The sequence below is a fragment of the Gracilinanus agilis genome, chromosome 1, assembly GCF_016433145.1.
Source record: "Gracilinanus agilis isolate LMUSP501 chromosome 1, AgileGrace, whole genome shotgun sequence".
In the NCBI taxonomy this organism is placed as follows: domain Eukaryota; kingdom Metazoa; phylum Chordata; class Mammalia; order Didelphimorphia; family Didelphidae; genus Gracilinanus; species Gracilinanus agilis.
In genome coordinates this window covers 446,758,433-446,779,554 of record NC_058130.1, presented here as the reverse complement: position 1 = coordinate 446,779,554, position 21,122 = coordinate 446,758,433, and the positions used below count along the sequence as shown (strand labels likewise).

The following is a 21,122-nucleotide window of genomic DNA, read 5'->3' as shown; positions in this document are numbered from 1 at the left end:
AAAAAAAATAAATAAAAATTTTAAAAATTGCAGAGAATATAAAAGGTTCCATAGCACTGGAGTAGGACAAATACTGTTATAATCTTCAAAAAAGAAAGAGTGGTCTGCAAACTCTAAGTTAGTAAATTTGTCTCTAATTCTGGCAAAACTCTAGACCATGTTGTCAAAGGGATGGTTAAATGAAGAAATGACAATTTGCTATTCACTTCCCCAAGGTGGTAAATAATCTGATATAGGTTATATCAGTGATTTAATCTAATATATATTTCTAAATTCCCCATGTCATGACTGAAGACATAAATTATATACACAATTAAAAACTCATGAAGTAAATAAAGTGAAAAATGGTGTGCTTTGATCTACAATCAGATTTCAATAGTTCCTTCTTTAGCAAGTAAAGAACTAGAGAAGGAAATGGTGACCACACAGAGCTAGCTAATATCAAGATTAATAACTTATTCCTTTTTTTTGAAAGGTTATTAGAGACCAGTAGATTAGGAGAATGATAGAAAAAGAGTTTAAGTAAATTTGAACAAAGCATTTGTATATCTCTAACATTATTTCTGGGGGGAAAATGGACACGGGCTAGATTAAAAGTATAATTAGGTTAATTTGGAACTAACTGAATGGCTGGATCAAAAAGAGGTCATTAATATGTCAATTTCAAAACAGAAGAAAGTATCTAATGGTCTATACAAAACCTGTGGTTGGTGCAGGGCTGTTCAAAGTTTATTATCAACAACTTAAGTTAATTGCCTAATGATAGACTTATCAATTATGTAAACAACAAAGCTATGAAGGATGCTAATGTGCTGGATACAGAAAAAAACCAAAAAACTAAAACTTAACCAGCTAGAATGTTTGGCAAAATCTATTAAGATAAATTAATCGAGATAAATGTAAAACACTATATAAATGTTTTTTTAAAAATGAACTTCAAAGTGCAAGATGGGGAAGGTTCTGGATCGATAGCAATTCTTTTCTAAAAAATGTCAAAGAAAAAAATTATTAAAGGGTTTTAGGGGAATTCAAGCTCAATGAGTCAATAGTTTGCTATGACAAAAGCTACTGCTATTTTAGGCTAAAATATATGATGAATAATGTTCAGAAAGAAAGTGATATAGTCACTATACACTACCTTTGTCATATCATGTCTTGGTTATGGTGTTTTGTTCTAAAATACACATGAAGTAACACAAAACATTACATATGAGGCTCAGATGAAAAAACTTAGGATGTCTGGCTTGAAGAAGAGGAAACTTAATGGGGACCTCACTGTCTTCAAGGATCTGAACAACGGCCATGTGGAAATAGACTCAGACCTGACTCCAGAAGTAGAACTAAGAACAATAATAGGAGGAAGTTGCAAAGAAGCAGATTTAGATTTGATGTGAAGGAAAACTTCTTGATTTTAAAGCTATTCAAAAGTGAAATGGATTCATGAAACAATGCATTCTCTCATACTGAACGTCTTCAAGCAAAGACTGAGTGAGAACATTTAATTGGTGATATTTTATAGAGAACACTTGGTCAGGTATAGTTTGGACCAGCAACTTATCTTCACTCAGTTTCAGGTTCTATCACTGAAGACAACTCAATGAAGACAGCTCAATGACAAATATGAGTTCACCAAGGCATTCTTCATAAAAGGTATGCAAGTGATAGCAAAGAGCTAAATAGAAATCAGTGATGTCTTTAGGAAATAGTCCATAGTCTCCAGAGATCCCAGGTTGGTTCCTAAACTTCCAGTTGTGTTCAAAAGCCTAGAGTTGCTCTAGGATCTATCTACCTACTGTTATCTTGGGTTGACAGAGAGATCTTGTCTGATATACCTAATGTAAGTCTAGGATTCCCAGGAAAAAAACAAGTTTCAAGGAAATTCTAAAGGTTCGAAATGCACTAGAATTACTATTCTAGTAGAGAGGCCAGTGAATGATCTGAGTATTCACAGAGACTTTGGTCCAAACAGAATAATGCTACCATGTAACAATTTCCTTGTTAAGCAAACGCAAAAATTAGCTTTTATTTAATTATTTTCTAGATGCCGGAAAATTCTACTTACACAGACACATGCATGCAACACACACACACACACATTCTGTCTCTGTCTGTCTGTCTGTCTCTCTCTCTCTCACCCCCTTCTCCCTGTCTCTCTCCCTGTCTCCCCCCTCCCCCCTTCTAATTTCAGAGGAAGATGCACTAGCAACTAATAGTGGGAGATGGTATGATGGTATCAATACCTGAGTTAAGCTTTGAATGAAAATGGTAATTCTCAGAGGTGGAGGTGAAGAATGAGTGCATTCTAAACATGAGCAGCAATTAGAACAAAGGCAGAAAAAATGAGAGATGGAATATCAGATGTGAAGAATAAGGATGACAGTTTGACTGGACCAATAGCATGTAAAAGTAAGCAATATATATATGTATGCCAAGGCTGGACAGGAAGCTAGCACCAGGCTGTGAAAGGTTTTGAAGTGTTAGCAAAGCTTGTATGTGACCCTAAAGCTAACAGAAACTCATTGGAGTTTATTAAGTAGAGAAGTAACATGGGGAAACTTGTGGAAAATCACATCAACACCTGTGGATAAATGGAGATAGGAGAAAATTAAAGCAGAAATTCCAATTAGGAAGCTAATGTAAAAAGTCCAGGAGCCAGAGCAGATATTTAGGGTGATAAGCCAGACTTCTTACTCTGCCCTCTTTCACATTCCTCTCCTTTCACTCTTTCCTTCTATTTTGTAACTAAAACTGATAAAAAGTTATTTTGACTTGACGTATATTAATTTCGGTGACCACATTCTCATATTTTAGTCAAACCATTCATTTTAACCCTTACAAGGCAAAAGCTGATATAGTATAGACTTGGACTGGGATAATGGCCATGGGAATGAATAATAGTATTTCAACAACACTTCTAAGTTTTTCAAGGCTATGAAAAATACAGTGGAGGCAAATTTGACAAGATTTAGCAAATGACTATATGTAGAATGAGGGAGAGTAAGGAATCAAGAATTGCTTTGAGGCTTTGAACCTAGGTGGTTGTGAACCTGGGATGACAGTGATGTCCTCAATAGAAAGAAGGAAGTCCAGAAAAGAGTAGATTTTGGGGAAAAGATCATAAGTTCTATTTTTGAATGTGTTGAGTTTAAGATGCCTGGTATAGTCACCAATATCTAAGATGCAATGACAACAGAAAAATAAGAGAAAAAGCAAAAATACTTTTTTCAGAACTATAATGGCCTCAACATCAAGTATATTATAACATTAAACACTCACTCCCTTTTTCTTAAAAAAAAAAAAAAAGTACACTAATCTAATACTAGATGGGCCTTTTCTGTCTCCTTTCTTTTGACTCTGGGCCATTCTGCAAATTATCCACTTTTCCCATTTGTATCCTCAGCATTTAGCACAGTGCTTGATTTAGAGTAAACACTAAATAAGGTAAGGGCTAACAAGAGGATCTATTTTTGTACCATTTATCCGACAAAAGCAGAAGGGGGGAAAAGGTAATAATGATATACTAGAAAAAAAGCAGTAGATCGTACTGGCAGTAGAAAAAGCATTGAACTTGGCAGTCAAAAACTTGAGTTCAACTTTCAGCTTAACACTCATTATCTATGTAAAGAGCCTCATACTTACCACCCTTTCCAAAACTTAAATTTCGTTGTATATAAAATCTGGATGACATTTGCCCCTCCTATACCTCAGAGAACTCTTCTGGGGAAATCCTTTTGCAAAGTTCCATATAAATGAGTTATTATTACTAGAAAAACATTTTGGCATTCTGCAATACAAGCAGGAAAAGAACCTATTTCTCTTACCAAAAAACACTGACACAGGAATTCAGGGAAAAAAAAAATCCCTTCAGCACCAAAATCTACCTTCAAGTCCTGTGCTACAACAGTCACCACCACTCACGGTATAAGTGCTTAAATATTTTAAAACCATAATCCTAACAGCTACTACTTATGGTTTACAAAGTACTTTAAAGAACCATCTCATGGGGACAGCTGGGTAGCTCAGTGGATTGAGAGCCAGGCCTAGAGACGGGAGGTCCTAGGTTCAAATCTGGCCTCAGACACTTCCCAGCTGTGTGACCCTGGGCAAGTCACTTGACCTCCATTACCTACCCTTACCACTCTTCCACCTATAAGTCAATACACAGAAGTTAAGGGTTTAAAATAAAAAAAAAATTAAAAAGAACCATCTCATCTGATCCTCATAAAAACCCTGTGAGGTAGTTGCTATTATTCCTATTTTGCAGAGAGGAAAACTGACTCAGAGAGGGTATTTGATTCCCTCAGGGTTACACAGCTAGTAAGTATTCAAGATAAGATTCAACCTTAGGTCTTCCTGACCCCAAGTCTATCTATTTGGAACTACACAGAATAAATAATACTCTGGTTAGTAACAATAAAAAGAATCATATAGAAATTTGGCAAGTGATATGGGAAACTACCACTAATTCACATGAGACATTGCCACCTCCTATATTTTCTTTTACACAGATAACAACAACAAGCCCAGAACAGACTATCAGAAGTGGAAGAGATTGTGACCATCTAATCTGGCTTTCCATATAGTGTCAAAACAAGTTCTAAAACCTGCCTCGGAGGTAATTATCCAGCCACTAAGTACTTTGTTATACTGAACTCCCTATAACTTCTATTAGAAATACTCCTGTCCTCTGGAGCTACACAAAAGAACAAATTATATCCCTTTGCCACAAGATAGCCCTTAAAATGTTTGAAGATGACTCAGTCTTCTTTATTTGCAGATGAAATACCACAAATGCTTTTTCTTATCTCTCTTACAACTGGGTCTTTCATTATGCTTTGAATACACTAGTATTTGTCAATGTATCTTTTGAAAATGAGGCAAAATTGAACACAAAAAAGATGTAGTTTAACCAAGGCAAAATTCAGTAGAACTATTAATCCCCTCCATCACTTATATTAATGAACACTATATAGCCTAAAACTATTAAGTTTTGGTATTGTTTTGAGCAATCACATCAAACTACTGCCTTGTACTAAATTAAAGCCATTAAGACTTTCTACACGAACCATCATCTAGCTAGGTTTTCATATCTGGTATCATAAGGGCAGTGTGATATAGTGGAAAGAGTGCTGGAATCTGTATACCTGGGTTCAAATCCTATTTGTGCCTCTGGGTACAAGTGTAGGAAAATATAAGTAATGGGGTCACCAGGGATATTAAAAATCAACTATGGGGTTTGTGGGAATACTCTCTGGGATATAAGAGAGACTAAAACTGAACACTGAAGTCTTGTACAGCTACACCACTCCCAACTGAAAAAATAACAGCCAACTGTCACTCTGGTCAGAGGCCTTGAATTAACTGACAAGGTAACAAGGTGAAATTGGGTTTTAATTAGAAACAACTAAAAGGAGGGATAGGAATGACTACTCTAAAATCTTAACACCTAATAACAAAACCCAAAGGGACAGGGAAGGACTTATTCAACTACACTAATCTAAGCTATCTAACTAACAGAGCCCAAGGAGCTATACTGGAGTCTCTGGGTTTCTGCCTCATACCTGGAACCTGCCAGGCTTGAGTGCAGGGTTTGTGGCTTTGGGATTTCTCACTACAATCCACTGATGATCTCTGGATGCCAGGAGCTACAGTTGTCTCAGGAACCAAGCAGAAAGGGGTTTGCTTGAAGCACTGTCTGCCAGAACTCAAACTACACCTCTTCTATTGGCTCTGTAGATCTTGTCCTTTACTTGATGCCACACCACACAGGATCCCAGGGGAAAACAGGATGCAAGGTGTCCTTTGCTCTGAGGTCTCCCAGGCTGGCAACAGTTTTTGCCTACCACTAATGGAGTCCACACACAGAACACAGATAGACTTCCTCCTCCTTCATTCCAACCTGGAATTCCCAGCTCCAGCTCCTTCCTGCTAGGTACTTCCTAATCAATATATAATCAATACCTAATAACTAGCTAATCTAATCTTACTCATAACACAACACAAACTATTTGTGTGAAGCTTAGGTCAATCAACTCTTTAGGCCTCAGATTCCTCATCTGTAAAATGAGACTCTGGGTCTAGATGACCACTGAAATATCTTCTAACCCTATAATCAATCCTATGAATATTCTAATGAAATTTTTGAACCTATGTTCTAGACTTTACATTTGTCCCAATTAAATATTTCATGTTAAGATGAAGGGAGCAAGAATATAAGTCCTACTATGTGCATCACACACTTATAAATATTATCTCAATTGATCCTGATAACAACTAGACCATTGATTCCCAAAGTGGGTGCTACCGCCCCCTGGTGGGTGCTGCAGCAATCCAGGAGAGTGGTGATGGCCACAGGTGCATTTATCTTTCCTATTAATTGCTATTAAAATTTTTAAAAAAATTAATTTCCAGGGGGCTAAGTAATATTTTTTTCTGGAAAGGGGGCAGTAGGCCAAAAAAGTTTGGGAACCACTGAACTAGACGATGTAGGTGTTAATATTACCACCATTTCATAGTTAAAGAAAGGATTACACAACTTCCAGACTATAGGTCCAGCACTCTGTCTAGTAAGCCATCAAGCTGTCGCAAAGAAAGAATGAAAAATTCCATTTAAAATAACTAATATAGGGAGGCAGCTGGGTAGCTCAGAGGATTGAGAGCCAGGCCTAGAGATGGGAGGTCCTAGGTTCAAATCCAGCCTCAGACACTTCCCAGTTGTATGACCCTGGGCAAGTCACTTGACCCCCATTGCCTACCCTTACTACTCTTCCACCTATGAGTCAATGCACAGAAGTTAAGGGTTTAAAATAAAAAAATTAAAAAATTAAAAAAAATAACTAATATATTTGTATAGGTCTAATATATAGATATGTTATATATATATATATATATATATATATATACACACACACACTTAGGCCTATACAAATACAACTACATCCTCAGCTGTGTAACCCTGGGCAAGTTACTTAACTCCAATTATATAGCCCTTGCCCTTCTGGCTTAAGAGTTATTAGGATAGAAAAGTATAGTTATTTGTTTGTTTTTTTTAATGGGAATGAAAGGAGGCCTAGCACTACCAGATTCCAAACTCTACTACAAAGCAGTAATCATCAAAACAACTTGGTACCGGTTAAGAAACAGGAAAGCCATTCAGTGGAACAGATATACAGAATTAAATGGGTACAGTAACCTAGTATTTGATAAATCCAAACAACCTGGTAACTGGGGTTAAGAATTCATAATGTGACAAAAATTGTTAGGAAACCTGGAAAGTAGTCTGGCAGAAAACTCTGAGTACAAGACTTGAACATAAGGCATGAAATAATTAGAAGAGCAAGGAAGAGATTACATGTAAGATCTCTGGAGAGGGAAAGAGTTCATGACCCAACAAGGAATAGAGAGAATCACAAAAGGTAAAAAGATAATTTTGAATACATAAATAAAAGCATTTGCACTAAAACAATCAATATAGCTAAAATTAAAAGATAAGTGAGTAAATGAAAGTCTTTGCATAAGATTTTTTATGAAGTTCTCATTTTAAAGATTTTAGGGAATTGATTCAAATTGATTATGAATAAGAGTTCTCTCTTCAATTGATAAATGGTAGAAGGATAGGAATAAGGGGGCAGCTAGGTGGCTCAGTGGATCAAAAGCAAGATCTAGAGACGAGAGGATTTAAATCTGGCCTCAGACACTTCCTGCTGTGTGACCCTGGGCCAGTCACTTAACCCCAACTCCCCTGCCCATATCATTCTTCAGCCTTGGAACCAATACTTAGTATCAATTCTAAGACAGAAGGTAAATGTTTAAAAAAAGAAAAGAAAGAATGAAGGGGATAGTTTAAAAGAAGCCTGAGAAGATCTGATGAACCAATACACAGGAAAGTAAGAACAACCAAAAAACCGCCAATAAAAACAACACTGTAAAAACAAACAGGTTTTAAAGACAGAAGAAAACTGATCAACACAATGACCAATGAGGATTCCACAGTACTCATAACAGAGGTGTGTATATATATTTTCCCTCTAGATGTGGCCAATGTTAGAATTTGTTTTCCTTGTCTATAAGTATTTGTTATGCAGGACTTTGTTTTTCCTTCTTTTTCAGTGCATTAAGAGGGAGGAAAGAGAAGACTGGTTCTGGATAACTGAAAATAATTAAATTTAATTAAAAAATAAATAGCATTTAATATCTGAAAGTAGTTAAAGTTCTAGATGTGCAATATTTTTAAGTATTTTAAATTTTTATAAGACCAAATCTTAAACATACCAGCATAATATCCTGATTCTTGAGCCAAATAGGAAGATCAGTTGCTTGGCTCATTGCCTGGAACAAGGTTGCCCTGAGAGCACAGTAATTATCACCCCGGACTCTCCTTATTGAGGTAAATTTCTGAGAAACTTCTTCATAGCCCTGTGAAATTGTCAAAAAAACCAATATAGCCATTACTAAGTTCAGGTGGCTTAGAAAGTTTTATTCATGTAGGAAAAAAAAAATTCATCCCAAGTCTCAAAACTCACAGCTGTTCTTTAAATAACCAAATCTCCCCCCCCCAAAAAAAATAGAACACTTGATCTAATATCATCCCTACAGAGAATTCAAGTGTTTTATCAAAAAACAAAAACATGATTCTACCCACCTACCCACCCAATTCAACAAACATTTTAAAGCACTTCTGGCATACAAAAAACTGTGCTAGGTGCCGAGGAGACAATCCCTTATGGAGTTTACAGTCTATTAAGAAGTTTCCAAAACAAAAAGCTATGTATGTGAGGGCAAAGGAGAAAGGTCATTATTAGGGATCCAGAGGAGACTTCATGATAAAGTGACATTTAAACTGGAGTGAAAAGGCATTACCAGGCAAGGAGAACTGAGTTTCCTGCTTGATGACATGGTTTTCAAAATCTGATCAAAGAAAGCAAACAAATTTACCTGTAGAAATCAAATGTTTTCAAGAACTAAAGTCAAGGGTTAGTTTATTGCTTGAGTTCTCATATGAAGGAACACTGAGGAGCATGGTGGACAAGATCCTCAACTACAATATGTGAAAAGCAGAGGAGACAGTCCAAATGAATGCTCTGGGAAGAAATGAAGAACAAACGGCCTCTGGCTAGGAGTCAGGTCACCTGAGTTCTAGCCCTGAATTCACTAATAAAAATCTAGGTGACTGGCCAAGCTGCATCTCTAGACTCCATTTTCCTCCTCTGTAAGATAAAGATGGAAGACCAGATGGCCACTGTGAAGTGTTTTCCGGCTCCAGCATTCTCTGTCCCTCTCTAAAGTTAAGAGGACATGAAATCAAACCAGAACTCAGCAAAGCCATTTCTTCAGGGAGGCTAAGAGAATATAGTCTAGATATTTGCTTTCTGATCAATTAAATTTATGCAAGGTCATAGTTCAGAATATGTTTTTAAATGGCCACTTTATATATCCATTAAACTGCCTGTCTCAAGTCTCAGATTCACAATTGCATCCATGGCAGATAAGAATCTGCTTAAAACTCTATTCTCTAACAAGTCCTAGGGTGCAGATATTTATGCTGTTGATTAAACTTGGAGTCATGGGCTTTAGATATGCAGGTGTGCAGCAAGAAAAAAAAATTCTCCATCTGCTCTCAAAGTTTTAAGAGTTAAGACTTGTATTCTTGCCTAGAGAGAAAAACCAACTCACTTCAGCTGAATGTGGGCAACAGGGGTGTCTACAGATAAAACTAAAACTTTCCCCTTATAGAAATGGGCTTTGAATCTTCTCAAGCATTTAGCACAAATTTGTCTAAAGCCCCAGAGTTCTAGCATGGAAAAAACTATTTTTATCCAGGGAAAAAAAAAATGTTAGGGCATATGTTAGCAATTGACTGTCATATCTGGAAAGAAACTTCATATGGCCATTGAAGTGTCCAATTTTAAAAAGAACTACAGGGGGCAGCTGGATGGCTCAGTGGATTGAGAGCCAGGCCTAGAGACGGGAGGTCCTAGGTTCAAATCCGGCCTCAGACACTTCCTAGCTGTGTGACCCTGGGCAAGTCACTTAACCCCCATTGCCTAGCCCTGTAACAAATAAAATTAATATAGAAAGATATATAGAAAGATATTGGGGTTAGAAAAAAATTTAAAAAAAAAAAAAAAAAAGAACTGCATCCTGCTCAGTTAGTTCCAAAATACATTCTACCCTCTACTCAAGTAATTTAGCAGACAGTCCAATCAGAAAGAGAGTTATTTAGGACACCATTTCAATGGTGCAAGAAGCCTGCACTACTAATTTTGTTTTTATGTAACTGATGCTGAGCTGTATCATCTAACAGTAACAAGGGGAAACATGCCACTATTTCTCAAGACAACTAGCTCTCTGTAGCTAATGGTCAGTGGCTCTTCTCTAATGATGAGATATGGAGCAGTCCTACAATTTGGCACCCAACCAGACAACAAGCTCCTTTGAGGGCAGGACTATGTTCTTTTTTCTTTCTTTTTTTTTTTTTTTAAACCCTCAACCTCTGTGCATTCGCTCCTAGGTGGAAGAGTGGTAAGGGTGGGCAATGGGGGTTAAGTGACTTGGCCAGGGTCACACAGCTAGGAAGTGTCTGAGACCGGATTTGAACCTAGGACCTCCCGTCTCTAGGCTTGACTCTCAATCCACTGAGCTACCCAGCTGCCCCAGGACTATGTTCTATACCAGTGATGGGCAAACTTTTTAAAGAAGGGGCCAAAGGAAAGGAAATGCTCATCTGTCAGTTTGTTTTTAAGGCAACTCTTTCGAAGTTTTATTGTATTGTATCCTACTCATTGTATTTGTCAGGTTAGGAATAATGTCATGCAGCCGGATAGAACATTTCAGGGGACCACATCTGGCCCACGGGCTGTAGTTTGCCTATCACTGTTCTATACTATTTTTTTTTAATCTTCCACAGGGTCAAGTACTGGGCACACAGAAAATGTCCAACCAATACTTATTCAATTGAAATTGAATTGACACAATGTATCAAAACAATACCAGGATACAAGGACTACCTGCCCATACCCTACAATTCTGGGTAATTGAGGAGTCTCCAGTCTGGCAGTCATAAGAGATGCATTTTCAGGCTTGAGCCACTATTTCTCTTTGAGTAATAATAACTACCCTCCAAAAGGAGAAATGGGAAGCAGGCCCCTGAGCCTCTCCAATTCTCATTCCTAGTTACTTTAAGGAAGTACCTAGTATCTAGTTCATGTTCATGGGGCTCCTAATAATGACTAGATCCTTGAAGAGAAAAGCAAGTGAAGCAAGGGGAATTCCCTAGATATCTAAGACTAGCCTATAAGTGGTCTTCTCAAAGCTGATGGGCTCCCATAACCTTCTCAAAGCCCAAGAATATAAATCAGGCTGGCCAAGTCCCTTAATATCTTATTAACAGAGCAGGGGGTCCCTTTCTTGCTAAGCCCTGGACCACAGAGAAAAGCAATATCTTCAGGATAATCAAACCTAAAATTGGAAATAAATCTTTCAATAAAATTAAAATAACCTTTATTCTGATGAGTTGTACCAACCATATATTCAGAATACAAGCAACAAGTTCTTTATATATAAATCTCCTTGGACTATTTCCTAACCTCTAAAATCAAGACAACAATACCCTCAGATTCTCAGAAATAACCTAGTAAATATTACCTTAAAGAACTTCTGAAAACAGAAAGGGCTACATAACCATCAATGAAAGTATACACTAAAGCATATAAACATACAGCATACGCCCACATATGCATGTATGCATGCACACACATGTGCTTAATTTTTAATCACACCTTTTTCATCCGTTTTGCCATTTGGGTATTCCCTCTCCACTCTTTTTTGCAATAGTCCATGATATCCATTTCAGGGGCCACACTTAACTTGGGCTCTGTTAAGGAACAAATACAAAACAGTAATAATCAAGAAAACATAAAACAAAGTATCAATCTTATAACAAAGGCAACTAATACACCCTTTTAACAAAATGGCATTGTTTTCCTTTTCCCAGAAGGGGAATTTTGCCATGAGTATTTGTTGCATCCATTTTATAAAGGGTTTCTGAATAGCATTATGAGAATTGTTAAAGCTAGTATCAGAATTCTTGAAATTGCACTCTTGAAAAGATGGACTTCAGATCTGGCAGTAGAGTACAATAAAGGAAGCCTTTAAGCTATTAAACCATTTAAAGTTTAAAATGGCACTAAGACTTTTGGAACACCCTGTGTACAAATCAGTAACATTTTCTTGTTTTACAATCACACCCTGTATACATGGTCTACAAAAAGCAAAATAGATTAAAGTTTCATAATGCAACAGGGAGAACAGTATGTCTCATTCTGACAAGTTATTTACAGCATATCTAGAGCTTAAGGTTATGTCAGAGACCTAAGGAGGAAAATAAGGCTACCAATCCCTCAGATTCTTCCCTAAGCCATACCTGGCCAAAACATCTACAATTGAGCTGCCTTCTTTCATCCTTCTTCACATAGTTCTTGCCATTATTTACTATTGCTTCTGGGGCTGCTGATGCTGCACAGATGCAGTGCCTACATGTCCCCCTATCACTATGTCTCTGTACCTGAAGCCAGTGAGTAGGACATGGAACCACCTCATCTTATCCAGCTGGGAGCTCTGCCAGTGATCACAGAAGAGGTAGTGGCTTTGAGGTCCCATGGATGACGGAACAAGTTTAGAACCATGTTTTAGAGATTTAAGTTTGGACCCATGGTTTAAAAAAAATCATGGAACAATGAATGGCCCTATTATGTCATGCATTTTATGCACAAAAGACTTCTTTTTTGAAAATTCCTCAAATTTAAAAAATGAAATATGAACAAATAAATGGATTGGCTAATATAATGTAAAGCCTTTGAACTGTGATGTTCAAGCATATAATTGAAACAATGTACTCTTCTCTTATGCTACTGAGATAAAATAAAATGCATAATTGAGACAAAGTTGCCTTCAACTGATGATAAATGAAGTGAATTTAAGGAATTTAGAAAATACAGAGACACTCAATTTAAAATTTCTCATGGAAGCACTCTTTTACCTGACACCTTCAGTTGCTCATCAAGCTAATTCAAATATCACAATAATAACTGCAATATGAAAAATGTGACAGTTATTATTGTAGAGATTAGCAGATGACACTAAAAGTGCCTTATCTGAATTCAGGAAGACATGAGTTCAAATATAACCTTAGACAATTACTAGCTACAGGACAACCCAGGATAAGTCAGTGTTTAACCTCTTTCAGCCTTGGTTTCCTTATCTGTAAAATGGAGAGAATAATAAACCAACTTCCTCAGGCTATTATGAGGACAAAATGAGACTATATTTGTGAAGTACTATGCAAACCTTAAAGCATTAGTGTTACTGTACACTCAGTCAGTGAACATTAATTAAGGACCTATTATGTAACAGGCACTATGCTAAATGCTTGGTTACAAAAAAAGGCCAAAAAAAGGCTCCTTAAGGAGCTCCAATCTAATAAAGTTTTATATACACGCATACATGCACATATCTAAGTACTTTGTGAAGCTAGATGTGAATTCTACTATAATTTGTCCTATAACATATGAAGGAATGTAGGAATAAAACCCAAGTCGTACCTGACAACCCTCTTTCAGGTACCAGTAATTTTTTTTCCTTTTCTATTTCATCTTCAGCACGATATATGTCCTCCTCCCTGAAAGAACACCAAATAAGACATTTTAAACACATTTCCTTTTTATTTAATATGTAGTACTGTTGACTTTTAAAAAACACATTAAAAATTTTCTAGTTCTTGCATTTTATCTTAAGTGCTATTACTAAAGGCAGTGAGGTGATCCAACAGATAACATGCTGGGCAATTCTTATACTCTAATATACTTCACATTACAGTCTTCTGTGTTGGTATCTATCTTCACTCATATTCAACAGTGAGAGCTCCTTGAGGGCAGTAATTACACATTACTAAAACCGCACATCCTTCCCAGTACCCAATCTTTTTAAACAGAATTCACAATTCAATTCCACAAAATTTTTGATGTGCCCATATGCCAGGCACTCAGAATACAAAGACAAAAATTGAGCAGCCCCAGCCCTCAAATTTACATTCTGAAGAGTAGAAGCAACATCTCATAGAAACAGATTCAAAATACATACAAAAAAAAATGTGTAATTTTTAGGAAAGTGGGCAAGAAAAGAGAACCACCAAATTTGGGGGGGAGGGGAGATCATCAGAAAAGATCTACTATAAGAAATAGCATTAGAGCCATAGCTTTTAATAAAGGGACCTAGGGATTCCAGAAAATGAAGGTGAAGGGATACAACCCATACAAAGGATGCAGAGATAAGAGATAAAATTATTATAGAGGGAAAGGAAAGTTTGTCTTTTAGCATAAAGTGAGCAAGATAACAACACAGTCTTATCTGTGTTTTAAGCATATTAAAAGCAGCTGTGTGAGGGCAGAGTGGAAAGGGGAAAGGCTGAAGATATCAATTAGAAGGCTATGGCACTAATCCAGGGAACAAGTGAAGAGGATCTGAACAACTGGTGGTGGCCATGGGGATGAACAGGGAGAGATGTTTGGAGTTAAAAATGATAATACTCAGTAAAATATTAGACAGATAGAATATGTGACAGAGAGTAAAGAATAAACCTAGGTGTCTAGATAGATGATTGTGTTCTAAATAATAAGAGGAAAATTAGGAAAAGGAATAGATTGAGAAGGAAGGAGAACAGGGAACTAGAGTTCCATTTTGGACATTTTGAATTTGTAAAGTTTATGGGGCATTTTGGTGGAAATGTACAGCAGGCTGATGGTAATACAAGGCAGAAGTTGAGGAGATAGATGCATGGTTCCAAAAAGTAGAAGTAGAAACAAGGGGCAGAGGTTGCAGAGACATAGTTTTAGATTCAAAGTAAAGAAAAATTGAAAATGGTAATTTCATTGGAATTTGTCCCATATATTACGGAGAAGAGTCTTGTTCTGATATGATTAGAATAAGATGGCCTCTGAGGTCCCTTAAAACTCCCAAGATCCTGTGACAGTTTGCAGACAGATGACAGATCCCCGAATTACTCAAGTATGACGTTTAGGTCTTATCCATCTATCAAAGAACTTAGCATGAAGCCTTGAACATAACAGATACTTGATTAAATGTTAGTTACATGACAATCAATCTGTCTTTGTTGCATATTTTGTCACATTCAATGGAGCAAAACAGGAAAGAGATTTTTTAGCCATCTCTCCCCTTTCTTAATTTGCTTCTAAGTAAAAGTAACTTTTCAATTTCATAATATTAATATAATAAGAGATATTAAAGAAAACCACTTAACACTGAGAAATAGGCAAGGGGAAGAAGGGTACTTTCCAAGAACAAAGCCTCTGGGAAGATTTTAAGTATAAGGTATAATTTTGCCTCCTGAGTACATGCCAGAGTCAAAGCAATAAAATAAAAAGCATCAGTCCCTCCCTTTACTCACTTATAAGTAGCTTTGGAAAGACACAATACTGCTGTACCAAAAAAAAAAAAAAAAAAAAATCCTTATTATATAATAGCTCTTTAAGCTGTTTCAAAAATATTCAAAATTCAGAACCATCTTTCTTTCATATGATTAAAGATACCATTCCAAGATTATTCTGTACTGCCATGCAGATATGTTCTTTAAAATTAGGCACTAACCAAATTATATTCATCAGGGTCACTATGCAGGGTGACTGAACAGAAATAAGTTTCTATCACTGAAAATTCAATTGATTCTTCACGAACACCTAACTAGACGGAGTAAAGATAATTGCACAGAGTGATGGAAAATGATATTCATTTTCAGATGTAAGGACAATGAGAATGGGGAAGAATAGTAAAGAGTGGAAGATACCCCCCAAAAAGAAAGCAAAATTAATGGGTGGAAATGAGCAGGGTTTACTGAAAAATCTCAGAACCTGATGTATTTCTCTTAGGTCTTAGGCATATGCTAATTCTCATGCCCACAAAATAGCACAAGAAAATTTTAATATATCTTTATTATAGCCTGCAATTAAAAATTACCCCAAAGGTACATATTTATTAGGAGAAAAGTAATCTGGGTTGAATTACTGCTGAATATCACAACCAATCAGCAAGATACATAATTGTAAAATTTTAGTATGTATAAACTTAGGAGGAAATAAGTAATATTCAAGTGAAAAGAACATCCTCAACTGACAAAAAGCACAGGGGAAGAGAGGCAAGAAGATGGAGATAATCTGAAGCAAAAAACTTTTGTTTGGTATTGTTGTCAGTTTGAGATTAAGAGTGAGTGGAAGTGGAAAGAGGTCACTTTGATTACAGAATAAGTCAAATTATAGCATAAGATAAAAAAAAAAAAAAGGGAGATCAAAAGCAAATATAAGCAAAAAATAATTCCACTAACCTGGAAAAGCTTCTTTGACCTTCATAATCACACTCCAAATATCTCCACTGCACCTTACTAACATTACCTCCCAAACCCAATTCCTCTCCTCCAATAGGTTTTAAAATACACAAGTACATATCTACAGACTCCATCTTGTGGGTATCTTTGAGACTTGGTAAAATGTGATCTATGAATGGAATATGGAAGAAAAGAGGTATATCATGTTCAAAAGAAATAAACATTAGTAAAAGAGGCAGTAGAAAAGCATTATATAGCAAAAGAATACATATGAGAAAAGCCATAAAATGAAAGGAAAAGCAAGGTGCATAGCACTGATGGAAAAGGGAAAAATTAAATTTATATTATGATAAAGCATACTACAGACCACCAGGCCAGAAGGAGAAATGGAAGCCTTCATAAAAGATTGCAAATTCTGCAAAGAGATAGAACAAAGATAGAAGACTTCAACTATCTAGACATATATTGTAGCTTTCTTGTAGCTAAAAGAAAAGCAGCACGATGTTTTAATAATAACTTCATTTTTTAAAAAGGTAGAGGAAGTGAGGCAGGGAACTACTATTCTAGACCTGACTTACCACAAAGAAGGAACTATTTTCTGAAGTAGAAATCACAGGAACCATGAGAGGAAATAGCCATAACACCAAAGTTCATAACAGATTAGGAGGGAAATGGCAGACATACTTTGTACAATCTAGATTTTTTTACAAATCTAGATACAATCTAAATTTAGGAGATTTCAAAAAACTCAAAGTAAGGAAACATAGACTCCAATTTCCTAAAAATGTCATAGGAGTGGCTGGTCTCAGAAAGGCAGATACGATGCTCTTAATTAAATTCTAACAGCACAAACATAAATGATTGCAGTGTGGGAAAAACTGATAGTTAAGTGAGCAGAACCAGAAAAACAATGAAATAACACTGTAAAGATGACAGATTCTGAAAGATTTAGAAAGTCTTATGCAATGACCAACCACAATTCCAGAGGACAGATGATGGAAGAATACTATCCATATCCTAACAGAGAGATGATAGGCTCAATACGTAGAATGAAAAACACTCTTGAAAACAACTGCTTGATCACATGGGTTGATGGGGATATGATTGGGGATGTAGACTCTAAACAATCACCCTCATGCAAATATCAATAATATGGAAATAGGTCTTGATCAATGACACATGTAAAAGCCAGTGGAATTGCATGTCGGCTATGGGAGGGAGGTGAGAAGAGAGGAGGGAAAGAACATGAATCATGTTAACATGGAAAAATTTTCTTAATCAATAAAAATTAAAAAAAACACACACTCTGGAACACTGCCAGTTTGGGAATTTGTTTTGCTTAATTATGTGTAATTGTTATAAGGGTTGTTTTTCTTTTTTTTTCCTCCTTCCTAGAATGGGTAGGAGGTAGATGGGAGACATGAAAAAAAATGCTTAATTGAAAAAAACTTAAAATTAAAAAAATTTAAGAAATAGGGATGTAGGGTTGAAAGTCAGGCCTAGAAACAGAAGGTCCTGGGTTCAAGTATGACCTTAGACACTTCCTAGCTGTATGGTCCTGGGCAAGTGACTTAACCCCCATTGCTTAGTTCTTGCCATTCTTCTATCCTGGAACCAATACATGGTATTGATCCTAAGACAAAAGATATGGGTTAAAAAAAATGTGGATGCATAGGGAACATGAGCAAATGTTCGGATGTTCAAAAACAGGTAGAAGATTCTTGAAAGGCTAGACCTAAAGAAAATTCACTTTGATGTCAGCTGGAAGGGTGTCCAATGATCTGTGCTTGCCCTATACTATTGCTAACATTTTTATCAATGGCTTGGGTAAAAGCACACAAGGAATATTTGTTCAATTTGCAAAATGACCCAAAGCTGGGGACATATCCTTACAACCCACAAGGCTGAGCTAATGTGCAATTTAATCAGGTTAAAGTCTTGCATTTAGGTTCAAAATAACTTTGCAACTAACAGATGAGTGAGGTATGGCAGAGATCATGTGAAAATGACCTGAGGGATTCATTGGCTGGAAAGTTCAAAGAGTCAAGTTTACCAAAAAGGCTATATTAATTAAGGGAAGTATCCAGAATATAACTGTTCTAGGTAAACCATATCTAGAGTATCTTATTCAGTTATGAGGGAAATTACATTTTAAGAGTACTGATAAAATGGACAAATCTAGTAGAGTGTGAACAAATTAGTAAGAGAACTAAAAACCATGTTATATAAAGATAAGTTGAAGAAACTAGAAATGGATAACCTACAGCAAAGAAGACTTAAGACAGAGAACATAACTTTATTCTAATATCTAAACAGTTCTAATATAATCTAGCTTAGCCCCAAAGGGCACAGCTAGGAACAACAGACAAATCAATAGAAAGTCAAACTTAAGCTAGATATAAGGAAAATCTTTCTAGCAATAAAACTGCCCCTAAGTGTAATGGGATGGGCAGGGAATGATTTCCTTATCAGAAGTCTTCAAGCAGAAGATGGATAACCACTAGTCAGACAAGCTTTAAGAATCCCAGGGAAAGTAACAGCTGGATTAGACGAACTCTTGAGATTTTGTTATTTTTATGGTCTGACTGTATGATTCACAAATCAACTACCTTAGTGTGCCTCTGGGCAACTTACTTAACCCTTACTGCCTAGCTTGCCATTTCCTCTCTTAGAGTTGAGAGTGTCAGAAGAGGTTTAAAAAAATACAAATTACAAAAAAAAAAAAAAATTCCAATGAGCACATAAATTTTTAAATTAAAAATTATAGATTTAACTTTAGCTCCTTACAAGAAACATATAACACTGAAAAAATTAAGGATTAAATTAAATATTAATTTATTTGGAGTACTTTAATGTGGGACATGCTAATTTACAAGACTGAACTGAACATTATTTTTAGAATCGTGAAATATGAAATAATTCTCAATTCACAAATGCATAATTTATCCTTTCTAAAAAAGTAACATTTTAGAGTTATAGTTAATTTTTTTCAACATTTTAAACTCTAAATAAACTAGCTTTCATTTTAAAATATTTCCATATTTCTCCTTTAAGTTGGAGATCAGATACACAATAAATTCATAATACTGAATAAAGTTAATATATTCAATTACATAAATTACCTAAAAGGGACAATGACAAAAAATGATGAATCTCGAAGTATACACAAGATTCTACCTCTATCCAAAATCAACTGAAATGATAAAAGCCGCTAGCAACATCACAAGAGTTTTTTTCTACCTAATACTGTATTAGTTGTGAGGGAAAATATGCCCAATTCCTTGCATTCTGGCTTCTGTTCCTACTCTTATTTATTAATCTTGTTCTTTCAAAAATTACTAATAGCCTTCTTACTCAATAACATATCTTCATTCCTCATCCACCTTGACATTTCTTCAGCATCTAGCAATCCAAAATTCTATTCCTAGTTTGTCTTTTCATTCTTTGTTAGATTAAGTTTTTTTGGTTTGATTGTATGATTATCATTATTGAGTATTTATTGATTTAAATTCTTCAGTCTCCCTAAGTAACCTTATATAAGTCCATAGTAACAATATCTCTGTAGAGAATTCCCAAATCTGTATTTGTTCTCCTAAGCTCCAGTCATATTACCAAGTGCCTCCTGGGTATCTCCACCTGGATGTTCTACTGAATACCTCCAAAACTTATCAACAAGGACTTATACTAAGGATCTACTTCGGGCCAGGGACTGTAGATACAAATACAAAGAATGAAACAACCTCTATTTGCAAATACCTTAAATGGGAAAGAAAGTCAATACATATATGCAGAATATAAAGAGAATTCAAACAAACACAAAATAATTAAATACAAAGTAGTTTGGTAGAAAAGGGCACCAGCAATTGAAGGCCTGAAGGAGAGCCTACACATAGGTTCTTGAAGTAAGAGAGGGACTTAAGAGATACAAGAGAGAAAGATGCATTTCAGGAATGGAGGAAGGGATGAGCATTACAAAGGCACAGAAATAACATTTTTTTGTGAGGAATATAAAGGCAAGTTTGGCTGGTTTGAAAAGCACAGAGGGGAAGTAAGGTCAATAAGATTAAAAAGTTGATGATGGTTGTTTTTAAAAACTAAGATAAGTTTATATTCTAACTACTAATAGGAAGCCAATGGAGTTGACGGTGTACAGGAGTGATTATGAAAATCATTTTGGTGAAAATATGATTAGTTATGATGTCAATAAACATTTATTAAGCATCTACTACATACCAGTTGCTGTTCAGTTATTCACTTGTGTCTGACTCTTTGGGACCCTATGGACCAATGCTGTCCATGGGGTTTTCTTGGCAAGTATACTGGAGTGGTAGGCAGCTTATAAGTAACAAACAAGATTTAAACTCAGGTCTTCCTGATTCCAGGCCCAGCATTCTATCTGCTGGGCCACCTAGCTGCCTCCTCTATTTGTCAGGTATTATGCTAAGCACCCAGGGAAATAATAAAGGGCAAAAACAAAAAAGCTGGTCTTTGCCTTTGAGGAGCTCACAGTGTGCTTGGGATGTCATGGAAACTACAGTTATCCAACTTTCCCTTCACAGTTTCACTATATCGCTACTCAGCATAAGAAATTAAATGGGAATTTTGGGGGATTTTTGTGGAAGCCACAGACAACAGAAAAAGCTTAGAAACTCAGAAATGCATAGTTAACTCAAAATTTACAAGAAGATACTATGAACACCCTATAAAAGAAAAAGAAAAAAATTCAGATTTC

At 36.0% G+C, this 21,122-nt stretch overlaps 1 protein-coding gene across 1 annotated transcript in view; it reads right to left on the bottom strand.

Annotated features, from left to right (window-relative positions):
- The window catches only part of OTULIN (OTU deubiquitinase with linear linkage specificity), a 44,682-nt gene that overhangs the window by 15,085 nt on the left and 8,475 nt on the right, over window positions 1-21,122 (bottom strand). The window contains exons 2-4 of the mRNA XM_044657888.1: window positions 13,599-13,675; window positions 11,778-11,872; window positions 8,272-8,415 (exon numbers count right to left, since the gene is read on the bottom strand). Coding sequence (XP_044513823.1) covers window positions 8,272-8,415; window positions 11,778-11,872; window positions 13,599-13,675 — 316 coding nt within the window. The remainder of the gene's footprint in view (window positions 1-8,271; window positions 8,416-11,777; window positions 11,873-13,598; window positions 13,676-21,122) is intronic.